Source organism: Panthera leo, chromosome C1 (genome assembly GCF_018350215.1).
Source record: "Panthera leo isolate Ple1 chromosome C1, P.leo_Ple1_pat1.1, whole genome shotgun sequence".
Lineage (NCBI taxonomy): Eukaryota > Metazoa > Chordata > Mammalia > Carnivora > Felidae > Panthera > Panthera leo.
The window spans coordinates 77681941-77707439 of NC_056686.1; the positions used below are offsets into that span (position 1 = coordinate 77681941).

The 25499-nt window shown below is 34.4% G+C and overlaps 1 protein-coding gene across 6 annotated transcripts in view; it reads left to right on the forward strand.

The window, feature by feature from the left end:
* The window catches only part of BTBD8 (BTB domain containing 8), a 116955-nt gene that overhangs the window by 78392 nt on the left and 13064 nt on the right, over positions 1 to 25499 (forward strand). For 5 of the 6 annotated variants that reach the window (XM_042952806.1, XM_042952805.1, XM_042952803.1 and 2 more), the window contains 8 exons: positions 9477 to 9659; positions 10368 to 10505; positions 11392 to 11521; positions 13932 to 13993; positions 18011 to 18719; positions 18974 to 19058; positions 19930 to 20069; positions 22407 to 24722. In XM_042952806.1, the coding sequence (XP_042808740.1) occupies positions 9477 to 9659; positions 10368 to 10505; positions 11392 to 11521; positions 13932 to 13993; positions 18011 to 18719; positions 18974 to 19058; positions 19930 to 20069; positions 22407 to 24722 (3763 nt within the window). The remainder of the gene's footprint in view (positions 1 to 9476; positions 9660 to 10367; positions 10506 to 11391; positions 11522 to 13931; positions 13994 to 18010; positions 18720 to 18973; positions 19059 to 19929; positions 20070 to 22406; positions 24723 to 25499) is intronic. The other variant, XM_042952808.1, reaches the window with a different exon arrangement.

Sequence of the window (25499 nt, forward strand, 5' to 3'; positions counted from 1 at the left end):
AGCAAATCAAGTCTGGCTCATGATTTCACTGGTCTTACCATGTTTTCTGTCATCCTGAAACAACTGGCTTGATAAATACCAGCCATGACCAAGTTACCAGTTACAGAAATGAGGTTCTAGTAGTTATGATATAAACATTAATTCCCCCTTTTTATATGAATATTTGTTTACATAAACCACTGTTTATGTGTACTCCTTCCACTGTCTCATATCTCTGCCATCTAATATAAGACCTGTTAATAATGGTTAATTTTCTATCTCCATATTTAAGTTACAGGATAGCAAAGGGGAGTGGGAATCAGTCTGAAGAACAATAAATATTTCCCAAAGACAAAATAAAGACTTTATATCCTCTTACAGGGAAGGGCTAGCATGTTTGTTGTATACAGGATACTTATACCATGTCAGGCAAAAGCATAACTTTGTTATTGTCTCCATTTGAAATTAAGTATTGTTTAAAGAGATGTGTATGGGTGCCAAGCCCACAGGGGTGGACTGCAGTGATTTTGTAACATTGTCAGCTTGGCTCAGATAAACTGTTTCCCAGAATTTCCCTCTTTGAATGTTTCCACTTGGAGTGGCCACAAGGGACAATTTGGCATGAGATTTGGAGGGTAAAAGTGAAGCAGCAGCCTTTTTTTTTTTTTTTTTTTTATAACACCAGGACTATTGGGGCAGGCACTTTTATCTCATACGTGTTGCTTCTTTACTGGCTCACCTTGTGGACGTGAAACAGCAGCCAGGCCATATCTGCTCCACCATGCCCTGTGTCCTTTTTTGGCTGCTCTTACCTCTGTGCCAGAGATATGTTTACCTCCATGATGAAGAGTACCAGCATCGCCTGAAGGACACCTATTTCATCCAGGTTGTAGGCAGTGAAAACTGAAATGAGTCCATTCTTGTGGATTACAGCTTGTGTTCTTGGTGTTAGTATGTCCTTGCTGTCCTGTCTTCTCATATCAGCTGCCTTCCCTGTGGTCTTCAAACTATATCTTCATTTACAAATACCATTTAACCAGCTCCCACGATTACATAAGGTCAAATCTCTGTAACAAATTCCTTTATATATATACAATTAACTCCTAGTGGTTCTCTTTCTCTGAACCCTAAATGATACGTCACACTGGGTTACATAGAAGATACATCTAAACCTAACTGGGAAAATAAGTGTAGGCCATCAGCTGGTGAAATACTACCAGCAAAAAATAAATCTCAATCTATATTTATGCTAATGAAGGACTTTGTGGCTTAGTTTCTTAATATTTTGCATTTGTTTCTTTGGTCAGTGAATAGCTACTCCCTGTTCATGAAGGCAAACCATGTCCCAGCTATACTTCAGCTTCATAGAAGTAGAAACATCATTTACTACTATTGCTGTTGTTGTTGTTGTTGTTGTTGTTGTTATTATTATTATTTAGTGGGTGTTTTTAGACCTTTATAGTTAAAAAATACTTGGCATTTTTAAAATTTTATGTAAGACAGGTACTCTAACCTCTATTTCACATATGAGAAAAGAGAATCAGAAGTGCTTTATTCAAATTCAAAATGTCAGTAAATGACAAAGCCATATCTTTTTTTGTTGTTAATTTATTTATTTTGAGAGAGAGAGAGTACAAGCAGAGGAGGAGCAGAGAGAGAGGAAGACAGAGAATCTTAAGCAGTCTTCGTGCTGTCAGTGCAGAGATCATGAACTGTGAGTGAGATCATGACCTGAGCTGAAATCAAGAGTCAGACGCTTAACTGACTGAACCACCCAGGCACCCCCAAAAGCCAGATCTTAAAACCAATTGCTGCCATTCTGAAGATAATATGATAGGTGCTCACTGTGGGCAAATTTTTCTTTAAAGAAATGTGGACCTTGACTTTATCATCTCACAAATTGGTGGAAGAATGGGCATTTAAATAACTAAGTATAATACAAGTTAGACTATGATGAGTACTAATATTAAGTTCCTTGTCAGTCTAATTTACCCTGGTAGCCTCAGCCTTAGAGCAGTGCCTGACTCATATTAGCAACTCAGTATATATTTTCAAATAGGTAAATACATGAAAGAATAAGTTAAAATTCAGGTGTGTACATGGGATCACAGAGGTTAAAACAATTGATTCTGATTAGAAGGATGAGAGAAGTAATTTGAGATGAACCTGAAGCTAGAGGAAAATTTCAGAATAAAACAAGTACATTAGGATATTCCTGACAGACTGTTAAATTGTGACCAGAGACCTGGAGACAGACAGTTCCAATATTCTGCTATAACTGGAATGAGAAGAGATAAGTCTGGGGAGAGGCTAAGGCCAGATTGGGAGGGATCTTAACTGTCTTGTTAAGAAGTTTGATTTTGGGGGGCACTGGGTGGCTTAATTGGTTAGTTAAGCATCCAACTTCGGCTCAGGGCATGATCTCACAGTTCCTCAGTTCAAGCCCTGCATGGGGCTCTCTTCTGTCAGTGCAGAGCCCATTTCAGATCCTCTGTCCCCCTCTCTTTCTACCCCTACCCCGCTCATGTGAACACTCTCTCTCTCTCAGAAATAAACATTAAAAAAAAAAAAAGGTTTGATTTTTTAGTAAGTGGTAAGTATGTGAGTTTAATTGAAAAATAAGCCCTTCATATGATGCCTCTCCCTCTGTTACAATATTTTGATTTTATAACTCTAATCAGGTCTTTGTAAGCTTTGTGAATATTTGTTTTTTACTTTCAAGACAGATGAAAAGATGACATCAGAGCAGCTGAACATGCAGTTTAATTGAAATTTTGAAATTATGTCTTTCTTTTTTTAGGTTTTTGTTTTTATTTATTTTGAGAGAGAGAGTACAAGTGGGAAAAGGGAAGAGAGAGAGAGAGGGAGAGACAGAATCACAGGCAGGCTCTGCACCACCAGCACCGAGCCCAATGCAGAGCTTGAACCCACAAACTGTGAGATCATGACCTGAGCCAAAATTGGAGCCACCCAGGTGCCCCTGAAATTATGTCTTTCTTTGTGAATAGTCAGGCTTTCAGAAACAGTAGCTTAATATATTTTTCATATTTTATTATATAAATAAAGTATATTTCGCTTTTGATTAAAAAAATCAGATATTTTTTAATGGTGCTGGGAAAACTGGACAACTACATGCAAAAGAATGGAACTGGACCACTTGCTAACACTATAGACAAAAATAAACTCAAAATGGATTAAAGACCTAAATGTGGAACCTTAAAAATATTAACCATTTTTAACCATAAAAATTACCATTTCCTAAATGGTAACCATAAAAATCCTAGAAGAAAACATAGGCAAATAATATCCCTGACATGGCCATAGCAATATTTTTCTAGATATGTCTCCTCAGGCAAGGAAAACAAAAGCAAAAATAAATTGGGATTCCATCAAAATAAAAGGGGTTTGCACAGTGAGGGAAAGCATCAAAAAAACAAAAAGGCAACCTACTGAATGGAAGAAGGCATTTGCAAATGATACATCCAGTAAGGGGTTAATATCCAAAACACATGAAGAATTTATACAGTTTAATACTAAAAAAAAAAAAAAAAATCCAATTAAAAATGGGGAGAAGACCTGAATAGACATTTTTTCCAAAGCGTATACACAGATGGCCAACAATACATGAAAAGATGCTCAATATCACTAATTACAAGGGAAGCGCAAATCAAAACCACAATGAGAGACCATCTCAGACCAGTCAGAATAGTTATCAAAAAGACAAGAAATAACAAGTGTTGGAGAGGATATTCAGAAAAAGGAACCCTCATGCACTGTTGGTGGGAATGCAAACTGGTGCAGCCACTGTGGAAAACAGTATGGAGGTTCCTCAAAAGATTAAAAATAGAATTACCATATGGTCCAGTAATCCCACCATTGGGTATTTACCTAAAGAAAATGAGAACACTAATTCAAAAAGATACATGCTATTGCTACATTATTTATTAGAGCCAAGATATGGAAGCAACCTAAGTTTCTACTGATAGACAAATGGATGAGGAAGATGTACATACACAGAGAGGAGTATTATACAGCCATACAAAGGATGAAATATTACCATTTGTGACAATATGAATGGACCTAGAGGATATTATGCTAAGTGAAATAAGTCATACTGCAAAAAACAAATACCATATGAATTCACTTATATGTGAAATCTGAAAAAACAAATGCATAAACGAAAAGCAGAATCAAACCTATAAATAGAACAAACTGGGGGGTTGCTAGAAGAAAGGGGTGGGAGGATGGGAACAATGGGTGAAAGGAAGTGGTGGGTACAAACTTCCAGTTATGGAAAGAATAAGTCACAAGAATAAAAGGCCTAGCATAGGGAGTGTAGTCAATGCTATTGTAATAGCACTGTATGTTGACACATGGTAGCTACACTTGCAGTGAGCACAACATATGTTGTACACCTGAAACTAGTGTAACATTATGTGTCAACTAAAAAATTTTTTAAGAAAAATTTTTAATTGTTTCAAATTAAAATTTGAAATATGTTATCCAAAAAGTGAAAGAGCAGCAGTCTTCTTAGTTTTCTTTAGTTCTAATTCAGCTCAACAGCATGTGCCATGGTGGGCACTTAACTGCATCAGTGACATGCCCAACACTGTCATATACGAAGGGAGATAAGAAAGTGCTACATTGAACTATATTTGGAGGATTTTCTTGGTCTTTTATTAATGTGAGGGGATTTGAGTTTTTTGTCCCTTTCTGGGTCTATGCAGCAGTTCAGTAAAATGTGGCTGCTCCCTCCTACCACGTACAACCATTGCTTTTGGTTAGAAGAGAAAGCAGGGTGAAGGCATGAGTACAAGAGAGAAAGGTGTTAGAAAAGTTATAATTTTATAATGTAATTACTTGAACTGTTTCAAAACATTAAATTTTGCTGTGCCAAAATGTTTAAGCCCTTATAAAAGCAAATTATGAAGAGTTTTTAAATTGAGGGAAGTTGAAACAAAAGTAGGGATGGTCAGTAGGGTAAAACAAAGTTGTATATATTATGCTATTTAGTCCTAAGGCCAAAGGATAGCTTAAGACCTATTTGATCAACACAATATCATAAGGATTAAGAAATAATATGACTCATAGTATTTATTCAATATATGGTATTATCCAGGAAGCTGGCTGGAAGAATTTTCAGTTGGATCTATACTTCATATCCTGGTATGCAAGGGATACATTCCAAATAGATCAAAGGTTTGAATGTGGGGGGAAAAAGCCGTTAAAATATTACAGTACACCCTGGGAGAATTGTAACCTTGACAGGAGAGTGGAGATATAAAATTCAGAAGGCTTAAAAAATTGATTACATAAAAACACAAAATTTTATGTAGTAAAAACAACCAAGCAAAGTCAAAAGACAAATGACAGTTTATATCATACTTTTGACTCTAGGTTTCCTAATATAGAGGATTCTCACAAGTTGATTTAAAAATATAGGACAAAATTAGATGGTTCACAAAGACAATACAGATACTTCTTAATTTGATGAATAAATCCTCAACTTCATTTAAGAGAAATGGACATGAAAATGACAGTATCAAACCATTTTCTATCTTTTAGAATGAAAAGAAAAAGGGAATGTGTACTAAGTTAGTAAGGATGTAGGAAAGAAGTACTTTTATTCATTCTTGGGAAGGGTATAAATTAGCACATCTTTTGCTGTGTTTTTCAAACTTTTTTAACTGTAACCGAGAGTGAGAATTTTCTTTTACATTGTAACCCAGTACACTCACACATAGAAAACTAAAACAAGTTTCACGAAAGAATGCTTACCATTATTACATGATGTACTAATATTTCCTGTTTTTCTCTTTTCTCTATTTTTTTGTTTTGTTTTCTAATGCTGATTGTAAGCCACTAAAAATATTTCTGTTGGTTGCTAGGAGAAAAATCCACAGTTTGGAAAACAGTCCTTCATTGAATATATACTGGTGATGTTTAGGATACTTCTGGTGCCCCACCTCATATCCTCTTGGCCAATGTGTGAACGCCAACCATTGCTGCAGCATACAGCTTCATAGGCATGCAGTCTGACAGCATTTTCCGTCAGCCACATCACACTTATTTCTCATTTCTTGTCCTAAGGCTTCACTATCACTCCACACAGGGTACCTATGGCTCAGCAATTCTGATACCTGTGCAAACCTGGAAGTAGAAGGAAGTTAACACCTCAGGGACAAGCCTTGACTAAGGCGAGATTAGAGCCAATGGTTATGTTTCCCTGTTTTGTCCCTTGGGCAGAATAATTCAAGGTGCATTCTTTGTGGCTCTTCAGAGGGTCCCCAGCAAGACTGAGTCCCACTTGCCTGTAATAGTGAATACTATATCAGTGCTTCTCAAACTTTAATATATATACAAAACATTTCAGGATCTTGGTTAAATCTAGATTCTAATTCAGTAAGTCAGAGGTGGAGCTTGAGAGTCTATGTTTCTAACAAGCTCCAATGGATGCTGATGCTGTGGGTCACACTGAGTAGCAAGAAGCTAGAAAACATATCCTTCCATTGGCTTTTCTGCCTTCCCTGTTTCACTCTCATTATGCCTCAGATTCTCTTGGGATCACATCCCAAAATAAACTGTCTGCATACAAGCCTATTTCTCAGGCTCAGGATTTAGGCAGAACCCAGGTTAAGACAAGTAGTTTTGACCCAGCAATTCTGTTTCTGGGAGTTTATCCTATAGATATGTTCACACACATGTATGAAATATTATTTACAAGATCTTTCATTACAACATTGTAACAGCAAAAATTTGGAAACAATGTAAACATAAGTAGAGGATTAAATGACTTACCCATATTGTGGGCTATTATATAGCTATTAAAACAATAACAAGGCTCTTTATATTCTGATAAAAATATTTAAGATGTATGCTAAGTGTAAAGGACAAGATACTGAGAATTATTCACATTAATGCTTCCATTTGAGTAAAATAAAGGTTATTACATATATTTTTTGTTTGTGTATGTATAAAATAACTCTAGAAAGATATAGAAAATTATATTTTTTTAAGTGTATTTACTTAGTGCAGGAGGGGCAGAGAGAGGGAGGGAGGGAGAGAGAATCCCAAGCTGGCTCTGCACTGTCAGTGCAAAGCCTGATGTGGGGCTCAAACTCATGAAGCATGAGATCATGACCTGAGCTGAAACCAAGAGTCAGATGCTTAACCGACTTAGCCACCTAGGGGACCCCAGAAAATAAATATTGGTTTGGAGGAGAGAAAATGAGTGGCTTGGGGACAGGAAAGGGAAGGAGACTTTTCTTAGTACTGCCATTTATATGTTGTTGAAATTTGAAGAATATGTTAACTATTGGATTACAATTTTATGTGTTTTGTCTAGAAATGCATTATTATGTTTTCTTCCTTCTTTGAGCTTCAACCTTCTTTGAACTCTAACATTTAATGTTATATATTCAGATCAGTATGGAATAGATTACATACCACCTATGTTATCATTTAGTCCATATTTTAATAGGTTCCAATCTAAATTATAACTATACTTTATATCTATATTTTTAAGAAAATTATTGTCATATCACATAACATGTGTAATAAGCACTTTGTAGATATCTGCCAAGTTTATTTGAATATCCTACATTTGTCTTCACCACCAGAACAATCATTAGAGTAGAACAAATCGGGCTTAGTGCCTAAAAGCACAGTTACTCAGGATGTTGTCAGAGGGGGAAAGGGTGATGGTACCCCCCCCAAAAGAATTATAGCATTACATGATTGTTTTTACTCTAATAAAGCAAGGGAAACATATAATACATTTTTTAAAAATTCTTGGTTAAGGGGGGGGGGGGGGGGGGGGGGGGGCATGCATGGGTGGCTCAGTCAGTTAAGTACCTGACTCTTGATTTCAGTTCTTGAGACTGAGACCCCTCATTGGGGGCTGTTGGGATTCTGTCTCTCCTTTTTTCTCTCTTCCCCTCCCCACTCACACTTGTGCAAACATGCTCTCTACACCTCTCAAAATAAACATTAAAAATATAAAATGTTAAAAATTTTGTTCAAGGATTAAACAGTTTAGGAATTCACATACGGATTCTCACTCTCTGATGATGCTAAGAGATGAACAAATATTTCAGGGTCTACTATGACCCAGTTCTGTACTAGGCCCTGGGATGCAATGGTGTGCCAAAATAGACATGGTTTCATGCTCAGTAAACATACAGCCCAGTGAGAAAGATGGATATTAATCCAGTAGTTATGTTCATGATAGAATAATTAGAAATGAATTAAGTACTCTAAAAAAAAGGGACAGGTTATCTGGTGGCATATATAAAAGAAATCTAATAAAGGGATAGAGATCAGGGTCAGATAGAGTTTGAGTTGAGATCTGAAACATAGAGAGGGTGTGCAAAGTTTACATCATGCAGCCTATGTTAAGGATGTCAGTCTATCACTTCCAGATTTATCAGTTGTCTATTGCTCTATAACAAACTACCCTAAAATGAAGTGGCTTAAAACTACAATTTATTATTTCTCATAATTTTGTGGGTTGACTGGGTAATTCTTCTGGTTGTTTCCTGAGTTCCATCCTGCAGCTGCTTTCACCTGGTGGCTCAGTTGGAGCTTGGGTTCCCACTCCATGTGGTCTTCCTTACCCAGCTTCTTCATGGCCTTGTGATCCCAGAATTGCAAGTTGCAGGGCTTTTTGAGACCTTGGCTCTGGAACTTGCACAGTACCAATATTTGCGCAAGCAAGTGAAAAGTGCCTAGGTTCAAGGGGTGAGTAAATAAATTCTACCTCTTGATGGATGGAGCTAGAAAGAACTGGTGGCCATGTTTTTCAGTCTACTACAATCCATCAGGTAACTCTTTACACATCAAATAGTTATTTACTAAGCATTGTTTTAAGAACTAGAAGCCAAATATGATAATTTATATGTTGCCATTTTTTCTTTTTCATTGGAGCACATGGTATTTGTGAATTATCATTCCACTTTCCATAGAGATCAGTATTGTGAATATTTTTTTCCTGTGGAATAACAATAAATCATCATTAGGTGAATAAAATATAAAGAGTTTTACCTGATTAGAGTGGAGGAAGAAAATCACTGGAGAATATAAGCAATTTTTAGACTTTCTAAATTTGTAATAAAGAGCATGTATTTTATAGTCAGGAAAGAATTAAGGTTATGTCAGTGTAGCTATACAGTTATGAATGATATCTATAAGCACAAAAACTAATTCAGTAGGGAAAATCTCAGAGAGGTCAAGTTTTTCTTTGTAGTTCTATTATAGGTCTTCTCTCAGGTTTCTTTTAGCTATCTTTTAGAGATGATTTGTTCCCAGTTCAAAATTTGCCTTTTTGGATAATTCAGAATGAGTAAATAAAAAAATATTATATGTCATGACAAAGATATTAGCAACCTGGAGTTTTGTTTTTTTGCAGGAAACATCATAAGAAAACAAAAGTATTTGATTTGTTTAAAAAGTTATTTTATAAATAGTAACTTTTTTCCCAATATTTTTTAAATTATAAGAATGATAAGAATGCTGCTTTTCTTCTGATGGAAAGTGACAGGCTAATCATCAGTTTACCCAGAGTGAAGTGGACAGAAGTAGCCCTGACTATGGCATCTCGGCTGCAAGAAGAATGTATTGCATTTATTATAGAAAACTTCTCCAAGATCATTCACAGTGAAAATTTTTCTCTTCTCTTACAGGTACTATGTCTAAAAGTATTTCCTATATTTAGCCCCATCTTTGTGTTCTGATTATAGTTACGTAAGAGTTTTTAAATGCAGGTTGCCTTTGATTAAATTAGTATGACTTAAATAAATTCCATAACAGATGGCATGCTTGCATAGGATTTACAGCAGTGGTGGACAGGATTTTTGGCTTACAAGATAGTGAAGGCAGTAAGGGGACAGGTTTGAATGCACTGGTAAGACGTAATGTAACTCTGGCCAGCAATAGCCCTCTATCAGCATAAGCCATATTTTAGAAACCAGTCATTAATGTATTGTTTTGTCAGTAATACCATTACAGTCCATGCAAAATTCTGTCTTATTGGGGACCCACTTGCTCTAAATTTAGTTAGTAAATAAAGAACTTTGATTATTTATTTCTAATTCTGTTTTTAGGACTATTTTGGTTCCTAGGAACTGTGTGTGTGTGTGTGTGTGTGTGTGTGTGTGTGTGTGTGTGTCTTTTTTTTTAAAGGAAAGATTTTTATAATGCTTATTATTATAATTACATAATTGTAATATATATTATAAAATATAATTATTATATTATTATCAGAGGAAATAAGATTTCTGGCTGATTTCCAATGGTCAGTTATGATGAATGTTTTGTTGTTAAGCCAGACTTTCACATTTCTTACACATTTTACATGTATTCCTATTAAATATAATTTCTGTGTTTTGTAGTCACAAGCAATGAGCAGCACAGCTGATCTGTTGGACAAAATTTTAAAAGCAATTGAAGAAAACATTACCACTGAGAATAGCTGCTCTCTTCTTATGGCTCTGGACACGTTACTGAACTCTGACAGTACAAAGGAAATGGTATTGAAAGTGATGGAATTCATTTAAATGATATATTTGAATTGCTTTAAGTTTTTAAAATATATGCACATTTTAAATGTTGTAGCATTCATTAAAACTTGGTGATGGGTGGTTGGTTATAGTCCCTAATTTTGTGTCTGTTGGAATTTTTCCTAAATAAAAATTTAATTTCATTTACCTCCAAGAAGACTTACTATAAAAGTTCAAAATTTGGCAGTTTGACTTGCTAATTCTAAACATAGTTTGGTGCTTAACAATATTAATTGGTACGGCGTAACTCTGGTATTTCTCCCATGTTACTATATTAAATTTCTTAAATGTAAAACTTACTGAAAATTTTAAGTAATTTTTTAGAATTTTTAATAATCAGTGTCTTTTATTTTCAGAATATGTTAATTCCTTTTTGCCTTCAGGAAAAAAAAAACATTTAAAATTGGATTGACTAGGAAAAAGCAAAATGAAAATATTTGTTTTTAAATGCAATTAATCAATGATAATAGTAAGCTTATTGCAAATTGTTAACCTTTTGTTTTTGTTCAACAAGAATGATAAAAAAAATTTTATCATATTTATTACTATTGGATAGAGTATTTGACCTTGTAATGTCATAGTTGATTTGAAAAGGCTGTAGAAGGTATTCATGTAAAGGCCATTGGTGTTTTAAAATAATGTTTGTTTGAAAGGATAAGGTTTAGCTTCATGTTCACTATAAAATTCTGTTTTTGAAGAGTAAGCCTTCATAAATAACATGGACCCGACGATTTTAAAAATCTAAGTGATGACATCATTGATCTAGCTTAGGAGTAAGTAGATTCGGAAAGGAATAATGACTGGTTGCTATGACAATGTGGCTCTCACCAGCTGCTGATTTGTTGCTTGAACACAGGGTTTTACGTGCAAGATCCAGGCTCTGCGTGATAAGCTGTGGATCTTCCTGGTTCAGTCTTTCTATGCTGTTCGTCATACAGAAAGCTGGAAGCTGATGAGCACAGATGATCAACAGAAAATCCAAGCAGGTATGGTAGCCTTGAGATTTCTTATTCTTATGATCTTTGTAACAAGAGATATCTTGAGGGGATTCTAGTAAGTAGTAGGATTAACATTGTTTGCTTCTGTTCAGTAATAGCTTGCTAATTGAAACTAGTGATAGTATGTTTAGGCAGTTTTAACAAATCCTGCTTTGCTGTTCTTAGAAGATGACTCATTTCCTTTATATGTGTATGTATATATATGTATGTATATATGTCAGTTTTTAATCCTATTCTGTATTCTGTATTAGCAGCAGTGTTCCAGCCAAATTTGCTTAAAAGCATTCTTATAAAGAGATTAGAAGTATAGGAAAATGTAATTCACATAGAACATATTACCAAACCTACTTTCTCTTCCTTTTTAAATATATTTCGCCATAAAGCTTTTCTGTCTTTTGCATAAGGTATCATTTCTTGTGGTTTTGTATAAATTAGATGGCTTTATTTCACAATTGATTGGTTCAGTGATATGGTGTGTGCTATTGCGGAGTGTCCCTCAGGAGCCGCACAGTGGTCTCTGACATTTAATAGGTACCATTTGAAACGTTAGCATTAAAAAAAAGATGTATATTGCTCAGAATATGTTTGTTTCAAAAATACTAAGAAACAATTTTGAGGGTGTGGAACTAAAAATGGCTTCATGACTATTTTTGGGTTAAAGCAGGTGCCTTAGAAAAAATATTTGCAGATTCAGCAAGTATACTTTTAAAAACATTTTAAGAAACTGTATTTTAGGAAGTGAACATTTTTGTACTATAAAACATGAAAGCCATATGTGATATATTCTTGATAGTGCATAGATATGTTAAATTCTTTAATGGAATAGTCAGAATATGATTTGCTCTGTCTTGCATTATGAGCATAACATGATAGTGTAGCTAGATGTGATCTCAAGAGCACTTTTCAAAGAAATTCCAACAAAATCATGAAACAACGAAAATCTCAAGGTCTTCAGGAATTTGAAATTTTTTCCTTGTGACTATTTGTGTAGTGAATTTTAGATAACAGTTTATTTTTACTACAAAATGCATTCAATGTGAAGAAAAAGATCAGCATTCCATGAGTAGGTGTCATTCAACTCTTTTCTGATTGGTAGTAAACTTTGTTTTTCTTCATTTTAAAGAATTTCATAGTTAAGTTGGGCCTTAAATAATGTTCTTTTTCTTAATTCTACAAAGTGATAATTATAAATACATGGAAATACATACAGAAACATATACATATGTAAAACAAAATTATTGTAATTGTACAAATTGTCAAAAAGAACTTTTCAATCTATTCTATCAATGTAATAATATATTTTTTTTAATCTTCAGCATGTTGAATGGATAGTTACTGCATTGGGAAACCCGATATAAAGGGGTGGTTCTAGGTTGTCTTTTGTTATAACATTTCTTATATTTTAATTGAGTTACTGACCTTTGGGAGAAATCTTATATTAATTTCTTTTTGTATAGGACTGTGCAGAGTCATCTGCTTACTACAAATCAGTTCTTATAATACCATTTATAGGATCCTGCTTTGTCTTATACCACAGATCCTATTGAACACAAATAGAAGATGCATGGTAGTGTTGCAAATAATTTAATATATTTTTTCATCAGCTATTTTAATATCACATAAATTTTGGAGATTATATATATTTTTTCAAACTACGTTTTCAAACCCTGTAACCTTCAAAAGAAAGAAATACATTAGCTGAACTATATTTATAGCTCTCGTCCCATTATTTCTGTATATTTTCCTGACGTCATTCAAATTCTTATTTGCAGAATATAAACATGAGTTCTCCAATAACTCCCATATAATAATCTACAAAATAAATTTTTATGTAATTCTAAAAAGAATGATATGGGTTTGAGGATTCTTTCTTGTTTTATTTTCAACAGAACCTTATTTTTTCCCCTTCTCTTTTTTTCTTCCTTATGATATACCTGCAAAACCAGGAAAAATTTGTAGTTAATTTCAACAGAGTATTTTTACATTTTTTAGGATGGACATTTTCTCATATTTAATGGTTTTTAAAATACCACATTTGCCACAACCTGTAATTTTTTGTAAATTTGTAAAACTAAATGAAACCAATTATCTCTAAAATTTCACAGCTTGAGAAAATTCCTTTTTTTATAAATGTATGAAGTCCTCTCATGAGATTTTACATTTCTTTTTTTTACATTTCTTATTAATTTTAATAACATAAACTCAATGCAGACCAGAAAATAAGACTGAAAATAGGGTTCTTTAAAAAAAAAGTTCTAAAATATAATATGGAATTATTTATGTGTACTAGTTTGTTTTTAAGCCTGTTTTAAGTTACTTTCATTAAAACATAACCTTTTTCTATTTTTATGGTAATAATAGTGTTTCCTATAAAAATAAATTGTTGTTTTTCCTACAGCTGCATTTGACAAAGGTGATGATCGAAGACTTGGCAAAAAGCCTGTTTTCAGTAGCTCTCAGGTAAACTTTAAAAATTTTATAGGTCCAAATGAAAAAAGATGCTAAATAATTTAAATTGTATTAATTTATATTTCATTGATTTTTAAAATGTATTTTTCATAATTATAGTTGTTTCTTGATGAAAATAATTTTGACTTTTTAATCAAGTGAATATTCTATATATTTTTAAATTATGTGAATTTTTGATGTCCAGCTGGCATAGAAAGTGAAATTTTTTTTTCAATATGTGAAATTTATTGTCAAATTGGTTTACATACAACACCCAGTGCTCATCCCAAAAGGTGCCCTCCTCAATACCCATCACCCACCCTCCCCTCCCTCCCACCCCCCATCAACCCTCAGTTTGTTCTCAGTTTTTAAGAGTCTCTTATGCTTTGGCTCTCTCCCACTCTAACCTCTTTTTTTTTTTTTTTCTTCCCCTCCCCCATGGGTTTTTGTTAAGTTTCTCAGGATCCACATAAGAGTGAAAACATATGGTATCTGTCTTAGAAAGTGAAATATTGTCTGTCTTTTTTATTTCCTTGAAAACCTTTTTTGGCAACTAACATATTGGAGCTATTCCAATAGATCAGAAATTGTCTAAAATTCTAGACCTAATTCAATGTCTAATTTTCTAATTAACCTACTTCTTACAAAAGATTTTAGTTGTCCCAGTTTTCTCTATACTAAGATTTTAATTCACATAATACATTTTTGGTGTGAAAAAAGGCACTTAGTATCAAGAGTATAGTTGTGTTTTACTTTAAAAGTTACTTGCTATATTTTTATGAGGTATCTAAAGTAGTCAAACTCCTAGAAATAGGGAGTAGAAGAGTGGTTGCCAGGGGCTTGGGGGTATAAGGAAAATGGCAGTTTTTCAGTGGGTATAGAATTTTAGTTCTACAAGATGAGAAAGTTCTAGAGATTTGTTGTTAATATTACTGTACTTTCCACTTAAAAATGGTTAAGATGCATTTGTTATACACCAATGTTGAAACATTTTTCTTTCCCTAAGCACCAAACACTGCTAGACTCCCCCTTGACCATTCTTAAGTATATTATAGAGTTCCATAGAACATACTTTAGGAAGTGGTACCTTAGGACATTTTTCTCTATGTACTAGTTCCCTGCTATCCCCAGTGGGTGGGTGGTTGGTTTGGTTGGTTTTTTAGGCCCCCAAAGAATTAGCCTACCTGCTTTGCTTTCTCCTGTTCTACTGACTATTACCAACTAGGCTATTGCTCTTTCCTTGTCTTATAGTAAAATAGAACAAAGTCTCATTATTCTTCCTTACCATCGTGACTTTTAGGTTGTCCAAGGATTTATACTGTTAACCACAGTGGGAAGGAAACAGGGTAATATGTTTCCTTAAAAAGGGCAGTGGTATACTGAAATGGGTGCTGGGCATAGAATAAGAGTTAAAATCTTGACTTCACATTTATTATCTCTGCCATATCTGAGTCTTAGTTTGCTTGTCTGTAAAATGGAATAATAAAACCTAGCAGAGTTATTGTGAAAAATAAGTGAAATAATTTATGTGCAATTATTTGGCATGTAGTAAGTGCTCAATAAGTGTGGAATGAATAAATGTGTTTTCCAAAAAGAGGTGAATTCTTCTGGGATAGGAGAAAAGTTAATGAGATAAGACAAAGAGAAAGATTTAAGAGGAGTGCTGGTACCAGAATACTTAAGGTAATGATGTCTGGAATTTACTTCAAAATAGAATGGTAGTAGTTATATATGAAACAAAATTGGCCAAGAGCTGATTATTGTTAAAGTTGGGTAATAGGTACGTGGGGATTCATAATACTATTCTATTTTCTTTTGATTGTGTGTAACCTTTACTATAATAAAAATTTAAACAAAAAGAATAGTACTGGAACCAAAAGGGAGGGTTGCCTTCTTTTTCTCACTTTTGTCAATAGCATGTGGTGACCTTTCCAGTTGGCCATTTGTATACAATAAATCTATGTAAATTTTGCAGATGTAAGTTAGAGAATGCCTAGGTGTGTGTATACTCTGAATCCTCATCATGCTATACTATGTTAATATGAAGTTTCTAAAAGAGTGTGGTTACCCCATGTACTACATAGATCTCACCCATAACATGGTGCTTTAAAATAGATAGATTTAACAGTATAGTAAATTAAGTAGGGTCAGTTTCAAGGGTGAGAAGAAGTCTAAAATCAGAAGTCTACCTAGTTTTAGGTATTAAAAATAGAGGTGGCTCTTTTCTGCCCATAGGTCCTGTCCCCATGCTTTAACAAAAACACCTTTTTGCACCAAAAAAAAAAAACAAATAAAAATAGACAAAGGTTATTTTTTGAGCTAAGATTTGATCAAGAAAACAAAAACTAAGGACCAAACATATTTGAACTTTATAAATATTACATAGAATCTTAGAATACTACACTGAATAGGACCAGTCTCCAACCCTCTCTAGAATTAAATATTAATAATATGAGGCTCAATGATGTTAATGACTTCTTAAATATCCTAAGTCAGTTACAGGTAAAGCTATGACAAGAGTCCAATGATTCTTTTATTAGTACTACACCTAGCTTTTCCCTAAACTTAGTTAGGTGATTTATTGTGTGTGTGTGTGTGTGTGTGTGTGTGTGTGTGTGTGTGTGTGTATTTACATACATACATACATGTATGTATATGTTATCTTTATCTTGGACACATTTGGAATAGTTAGTCCTTGAACTGTATATCAATATATGCTCAGATTTAACAATATGCTTCACATTTTTAAAAAATGTTTATTTGGAGAGAGAGAGAGAGCGTGCATGCAGGCGGGGGCGAGGGAGAGGGAGAGACAGAGAATCAGAAGCAGACTCTGCACTGTCAGCGCAGAGCCCACTGCACAGGGCTTAAGCCCACGAACCATGAAATCATGACCTGAACTGAAAGCAGGAGATGGATGCTTAACCAACCGAGCCACCCAAGCGCCCCTAACAACATGTATCACATTTTTCTGAGTATTCAGTATGTTATGAACATAGTGCTAAGGGATACAAAGATGAAGACAACACAGGCTCTTCCTCAGACCTGTGCAATTTCATACAGCTTTTCAAGGCGGGGGAGGGCATATTTAATAAAGAGTAGCAACTATAATCTTAAAATTTTATTTCCAGTTCCTACCAATTTTTTAAATGTTGTTATTCCTTCCATAGCAAGGTTGATTCTAACCAAAATGATGTAGGTGCCTTGTCTTCAGTGTTTTGTCTTGCTGTTTTCCTCTTTTTACCTACTTCACCTGTCTTTAGGATCCCTTTTCTTCCACTTTGTCCATATAGCCAGAGCTGTATTACTATCTTGTTTCTTCCAAAAGCCAAACTTTTCATATGTACTGTCTTGTTTCCCAGGGGCTTCCAAACCCCAACCCCCCAAAGATTAAGTCTTTAGTGATAAAATTTCTGGCATTTGGGATAGGATTGAAGAGAGTTTTTGTGAAAACCTTTATCATGGCCCTCAAATTATACCATATAGATGACTGCCGGCTTAAAGCAGTTAATCATGAACTCAAGTCCTACTTCCGTCCTTATCAGCATTTGACCTTGGTAAATCACATACCTGCCTTAATCCCCAATTTCCTGTCTAAGAAACGGAGTTAACAACAGGAGCTCTCTCACAGGAGTGTTGTAAGTATTAAGTGAGATGACCTATGAAAAGGATTTTAGCATACAGCCTGGAAGTGGACCCTCAAAAAATGTTGGACATTGTTATCATTGACCAAAGGCATCGTGACACCTTTCAGTATTAATCTCTACTATAGTATAACTTCACAAAGTTAAATAGTATGCCTTTTTAAAATAACATTGCCTTTTAATTTTTTTATGCTGTATTTCACATTTGATTAAGGTAATGTGACCAAAGACACATTCAAATGATCAAAGATAATTCAAATTTTGAACTGTCTTATATCATAATGTGATTTTTACTTTTTTCTCTTTGAAAAACTGGCTTATTGAAACAAAGTATTATAAGTCAAAGACATCAGTCAAGTTATAAAGTATTTTTTCTTCTTTGTAGCAAAGGAGACAAGCTTCTGACTCTGATGTTATAAGTAACAAATCGTGGAGAGGAAATACCAAGAAGGAGTGTTGGAGTTATCCCTCTAGTAAGCAAAAGATGAAATCTGATGGATTAGGAGCATCTGGACATTCAAGTTCTAACAGAAATACTATAAATAAAACTTTGAAGCATGATGATTTAAAGGAAAAGGGTGGTACAAAAACAGCATCCAAGGTTACAAAAGAACTTAAAACTGGGGGAAAAAATGTTTCTGGAAAGCCCAAAGCTATAATAAAGTCCCAAACAGAAAACGGTGATAATGCAAAGTCAGCAAACATGTCGCCTAGACAAGCTGTGGAAAGATCAGCAACAGTGGCAGCAAATGGACAGAAAAATTCATTAAATGGGAAAGGAGTAAGAAATCAGGAAGGGCACATTACCGGCGCCAGACCCAAGGTACTCACTGGAAACTTAAATGCGCAAGCCAAAGCAAAGCCTCTGAAGAAAGTGACAGGAAAGGATTCTCCATGCCTCAGCATCACAGGGCCCTCCAGCAGATCTACAAATTCAAGTATGGAATTATTGAATTCCACTGAATGTCTGGATGAACCAAAAGAAAATGGATCAGTAGGAGAAGAGAAGGCTTCTAGTGAGAAACTGTCCTGTTGTGAATCTCCAGGACAGACCATGAAAAACAGTGTGGAAAGTATCAAAACTTCTACTGTAGGTGGGTTTTAGTACCCTCACTTTTAATAGCTCCTGACAGTTAAAGTTCCTACAAAAAATGATTCTGTGTTTGGATGTTTATTTAGTTTGAAATGCCAAAAAACACTTATTTATGTGTGTTCATGCAAACTGAGAAACCATACTTCATCCCACATTAACATTTAATTTTGGATATAGTGTCTGACCACTGAATTTATGCATGACTTTTACATATTCAGTTCTCTGTTTCATGACTCACTGTTTCTTAATTTACAGCAGTAAAATCTCGACCTGTTTCAAAAGTTACCAATGGAACTTCAAATAAAAAAAGCATTCACGAAGAAACTAGTATAAATAACAGGTAAGTCTCCCTTCATTATTTTACCTATACGTTACGTTAGCTTTTTCTAAGTTAATTGTATACTGACTTCTAGCTAAATATTTTAAAAATATCTTTTCGGGGCACTTGGGTGGCTCAGTCAGTTAAGCATCTGACTCTTGATTTCACTCAGGTCATGATCTCAAGGTCCATGAATTCAAGCCCCTCATTGGGATCTGCACTGCCAGATTGTCTCTCTCTCTCTCTCTCTGCCCCTCCCCTGCTCACACACTGTCTCTAAAAATAAATAAATAAACATTAAAAATATTTTTGAAATATATCTTTTCTTTTTTGTTAGAAAATTTAATGTATTTATACAATGATATTTTAAAACTATTTCTTAAAAGGAAATAGTATATTTACACAGAATGACTATGGATGCAAAATGATAGATTACACTTGTGGCACTTGATTATGCATTGCTTTATCATACTTGACCCACAAGCTTATGAACTTAAAGACTTATGAACATATGATTTTTCGATTTTTAGAACAAAAGATATATTTTTTAATTTGAGAAAAAATATATTTCATATATGGGTCTTTTGAAAGTTCATGTGTTGGGGGCATCTGTGTGGCTCAGTCAGTTAAGCATCCAACTCTTGATTTTGGCTCAGGTCATGACCTCACAGTTCATGGGTTGCAGCCCTGCATCAGGCTCTGCACTAACAGTGCAAAACAAACCCTGCTTGAGATTCTCTCTCTCTTTCTCTATCTCTCTGCCCTTCCCCTGCTCATGAGCTCTCTATCTCTCTCTCAAAATAAATACATAAACTTAAAAAAATAATAAAATAAAAAATAAAAGTTCATGTGTTGGAAGAGTGCAATACTGAATGCAAATCATTTTTCTTAGTGCGCTAAAGAAGGTCACTAACAAAGGATACAGTGATCCAGTACCACAGGCAATTTTAAAGAAAAGAGGAAATGGCAGTGGATGTACTACAGCTCAACAGAGAATAAAAAATGCCTCATCTAATCTTGCTAAAACTCAAGGTAAAGCTGAAATAGTCCTGGGTATTACTTCTGTGTTTAAATTGAATAAGCAGAACTCTGATTTGGAACTTTCACAACAAATAAACAAAATATAACATAGTTTCACTCATTTTATATTTGTGTCATACTATAAAGATGAGATTTTACACTTTACTTTTTGACAAGTATTTTGGTATTACCAGGGTGTGGGTTTGGTTTTTATTGTCTTTTATGAGAAATAATTAAGGGAGTCACTGGTTTATCTGTACTTTTGGTCCTTTTATATATTATGCCCAGGTTTCTTCAGTTTCATTGTTAACTGTAGGAATTCCATGTGCAAAACAGGCACTAATAAGCCCTTTAAATAGTAATGGTACAGTCTTGAAAGCTGTGATATGTAGGGAAGAAGAATTTTCCCTCCTGTTGCCTATTGTTTTGCTATGTTCTAAGAAAGAAAGGATACTGATCAGATTGTATGATTTGCTAAGCTAATAACTGATTTTAAAAATTAATTTGTTTTGGGGTGCCTTGGTGGCTCAGTTGGTTGAGCACCCTGCTCTTGATATCAACTTAGGTCGTGATCTCGGGGTTGTGAGTTCAAGCCCTGCACTGGGCTCTGCGGTGGGCATGAAACCTACTTTAAAAAAAAAATTAAGGGACGCCTGGGTGGCTCAGTCGGTTAAACGTCCGACTTCAGCTCAGGTCATGATCTTGCGGTCCGTGAGTTCGAGCCCCGCGTCGGGCTCTGTGCTGACAGCTCAGATCCTGGAGCCTGTTTCAGATTCTGTGTCTCCCTCTCTCTCTGACCCTCCCCCATTCATGCTCTGTCTCTCTCTGTCTCAAAAATAAATAAACATTAAAAAAAAATTAATTTGCTTTATGTATTAAGCATTCATGTAGATAAGAGCTCGTAAAAGCCTAAAAACAATTTTGAGCTAGATAATTAATACTGAAAGTAAATTTAAAAATAAACTGGAGATGGGAATGCAAGCTGGTGCAGCAACTCTGGAAAACAGTATGGAGGTTCCTCAAAAAACTAAAAGTAGAACTACACTACGACCCAGCAATTGCACTACTAGGCATTTATCCATGGGATACAGGTGTGCTATTTCGAAGGGACACATGCACCCCCATGTTTATAGCAGCACTATCAACAATAGCCAAAGTATGGAAAGAGCCCAAATATCCATCAGTGGATGGATAAAGAAAAAGAATGAAATCTTGCTGTTTGCAACTACGTGGATGGAACTGGAGGGTATTACGCTAAGTGAAATTAGTCAGAGAAAGACGAAAATCATATGACTTCACTAATATGAGGACTTTAAGAGACAAAACAGATGAACATAAGGGAAGGGAAACAAAAATAATATAAAAATAGGGAGGGGGACAACAGAAGAGACTCATAAATATGGAGAACAAACTGAGGGTTACAGGAGGGATTCTGGGAGGGGGGGTGGGCTAAATGGGTAAAGGGCACTAAGGAATCTACTCCTGAAATCATTGTTGCACTATCTGCTAACTAATTTGGATGTAAACTTAAAAAAATAAAAAATAAATAAATAAATAAATAAATAAATAAATAAATAAATAAATAAAAATGCATTTGAGCTGCCTAAATAAATAAATAAATAAATAAACAAACAAACAAACAAACCAGAGAAAAATTATTCATGTTCTAGTAATAACTAAAAATTACACATTTAAAAAGATTTGGCAGTTCTGTTTGGTAGATTTAAATGTTGAGAATGTCATCACTAGGACTTAACCAGTGTAAACAAATGGATCTCCAAATTAACCCTTTCTCTCCAGTTACCAATTTTAGTTGCCACTGCACAGCTAAGTTGTTAACCCAAATGATCTATAATAATCACGATCGTGCTATGAGAAATAAATTAATTTTGTTTGTATTTGATGGAAAAAACTGCAGTAACTTAAACATTTCTATTTTATATTTAGCTTGATTCTTCTTTCAGCTGTGTGGAACACAAGTCTTTTTTTCCCCAAAAAACTTAAAGGGGAAGACCCTTCCTGATCTTTTAATATAAGAAAATCAAGTTTTTCCACCCTCATATATTTATGCAAGTCCAGTTCTGACATGAGGATCAAAGCTCTTGAGGAAGAGAGATCCTATTTAAATAATTTTGCTAAGAGGCTGGACTATTCCTCCTGTATTTGTAATAAAAAATATTTTATTTTTTATTTTATCATGTTACTCCTAATCTTTTATTGTCCATTATCATAGATATTTCATCATTTTCATTGTTAATTTTATTTTTTCTAAAGTAATTTAAAAACAAGTATTGCATTCTATTCACAAATTGAAAGTGTATTATATATTTTTAATTTTTTTTTTCTTAGGATCTCAAGGAGAGTCACCAACTTCAGTAAAATCTTCAGTCTCTTCAAGGCAGTCTGATGAAAATTTGACAAAATTGGACCACAGTACAACTACAGATAAACAAACACCTAAGAAAAAAATTGTCAAGCAAGGACACACACCTTTGCCTAAGGTTAATGCAAAAATAGTGGCAATGCCTAAAAACTTAAATCAGTCTAAGAAAGGTGAAGCTTTGAATAATAAAGATGCAAAACAGAAAATGCTTCCTGGACAGATTACATTGAAAACTCAGCCTTCTTCTCAAAGACCTTTAAAAAATGAAACATGTGTTGTCCAAAAAAGCATGCTTCATGATGTACATGATAGTAAAAACAAGGACAATATTTCTGAACAGAAGCCTCATGAACCGCTAATTAATCTCGCATTAGAAATCAGCAGTACAGAAGCATTCCAGTCATCATGCATACCTGACCCACAAAAGCCATTAAACAATCAAGGGAAAGAGAAATTAGAATGCCAAAGTATTTCAGATTTGGAAAAATCAAAATGTGAACCAGAATCAAAACAGATATGTTCAGATAAAAGTGAAACAAAATTTTCCAGCAAAGAAACACATCAGCACAAGACAGCTAAAATATATTGTCATTCTGATGGGAGTGATAATGTAGATCCAAAATTTTATAACACCACTGCCCTAAAATCCACGATTTCAGATCCCAGTGTAAACTCCCTGAACTCTCATCCAGTTTGTGATTTAGACTCTGCAGATGCAGAGCAAAGGCCTTCAGTATCAGATAGAGAGAAGCAAGAAGTGAGAAAAGATACAAACAAAAAATTAAACATTAAATGTGACAAAGATGTTTTACCGTGTGTTCCTGAAAGGACAAATGGTACCTTAAATTCTGTCCAAGATGACAGGAAATCTAAAATTCTTGTTGAAGAACAGACAGTTCCTAGTCACTTGTCTGATGACTCTGCTATGAGTGAAATCAAACATGCTACAGCAGACTCAGATATTTCCTCCAAGTCTGTTTTGGAACAAATATCAGGAAAAACTTCTCCTAAAGATATGGAAACAACAGAAACTCCAGAGAGCCATGAAACTCCAGAAGTTCCATTCATGAGTCATTGGAATTTGAGTACCAGTGGTATGCATCAGAGAGAGAGTCCTGAATCTGACACTGGCAGTGCTACCACATCCTCTGATGACATAAAGCCCAGATCTGAAGACTATGATGCTGGAGGGTCTCAGGATGATGACGGGTCCAATGACAGAGGTATTTCTAAATGTGGCACAATGCTGTGCCATGATTTTCTTGGGAGAAGTAGCAGTGATACCAGTACTCCTGAAGAATTAAAAATATACGATAGTAACTTAAGAATTGAAGTGAAAATGAAAAAGCAAAGTAGTAATGATCTTTTCCAAATTAATTCAACAAGCGATGATGAGATTCCTAGGAAAAGGCCAGAAATTTGGTCTAGATCTACAGTAGTCTACCCTAGGGAAAAAGAAAATGTTCTACGAGGCAGTGTCCAGTTTGCTCAGGAAGTAGATCAGGTTTCTTCCTCGGCAGATGAAACAGAAGATGAAAGATCCGAAGCTGAAAATGTTGGGGAAAATTTCTCTACATCTAACTCAGCTCCTCAGCAGTTTCAGGGAATAATTAATTTAGCTTTTGAAGATGCAACAGAAAATGAAAGTCACGAGTTTTCTGCAACTAAAAATTTTAAAAGATCCGTTTTACTTTCAGTAGATGAATGTGAAGAACTAGGATCTGATGAAGGGGAAGTCCATACTCCTTTTCAGCCTTCTATAGATTCTCTGTCACCTGATGTTTTTGATGGCATTTCTCATGAACATCATGGAAGGACCTGCTATTCCAGGTACTCACAAGGAAGTGAGGGTAGTATTTCAGAATGTAAACAAGATAAAGGCAATAGTGTATATAAAAACGAAAGCTCTCTCTTGGGTCGCAGTAGTACTGACTCATTGAGAAGAGATAAACAGAGTACTTCAGCCACAGGAAAAAAGTACACAGTAGATGTCCTGTCCAAAGGAGGTAGACAGCTTCTTCCAGAAGATAGAAAGGTAAATTGCAAAAGCGATGTGGATAATGACTTTCAGCAACGCAGCAAACTCTCAGATAGTGATATAAAATCTCAAGAAAGACCATGTCATTTGGAGCTTCATCAAAGAGAACCCAATTCTGACATACCAAAGAACAGCTCTACAAAATTTCTGGACTCCTGTCGGAGTCAACTTCTGCCTCAGGAAGGTCAAGTAAAAGAGAACCATTCTACAGCTACCAAAAGAGCTAATATTGCTTTATCTGCAGGTAATGTACAGAAATAGAAATGCTAAATACATAAGAAAATGAGTTTATAGAATTTTAACTTGGATGTAGCCCTGAGTGTTGTATTTTATTTAGACAGAGTAATTACTTAAGCAACAGATTCAAATTTCAAGTGAAAACCTACATTTCTTAATAATATGAAATTAGCTAGTTACTCTTTATTGTTCACTTAAAATCTTAGTGTGGAATTAAGATCTAGTAAAAATTTGATTATTAGAACTAATCTATTAAGAGATTTTACATGAAAGAATAAAGAGAAAAACTTAGTTTGCTATTATTGAGTTATTTATGTCTAATTTAACATAGAATTCTTGACTATTAGAAATTTTATTATACATTGAATATGATTTATGGACTATGCTAGTATATATCTAAGAGGGCTGTGCAATAATTATAGTAATATGTAACTAAAAGCACTGAACTATTTTAACTAGATTAATTATTATAATTTATATACATTTTACAGAGATTAAGACTTTCAGGATCACTATACTTCTAAAAGTTTCAAGTAAAAAGATAAATTTCCTAAAAGAGATTATATTTAGAAGCAATGATAATATATGAAAAAAGCCCAGGCTTATTTCATATGTATAGATGATTTCCTGTCTAATTGTTTTGTGTGTTTGTCTTATTATAGTAATTTGAACTAATGACTCACATTTAAAATATGCAATAGTGGCTGACAGAGTAGCTATTATATATCAGAACTAAGAAAAATACTGATCAATAGCCCTTGTTCAGCAAAATCATAACAATAGG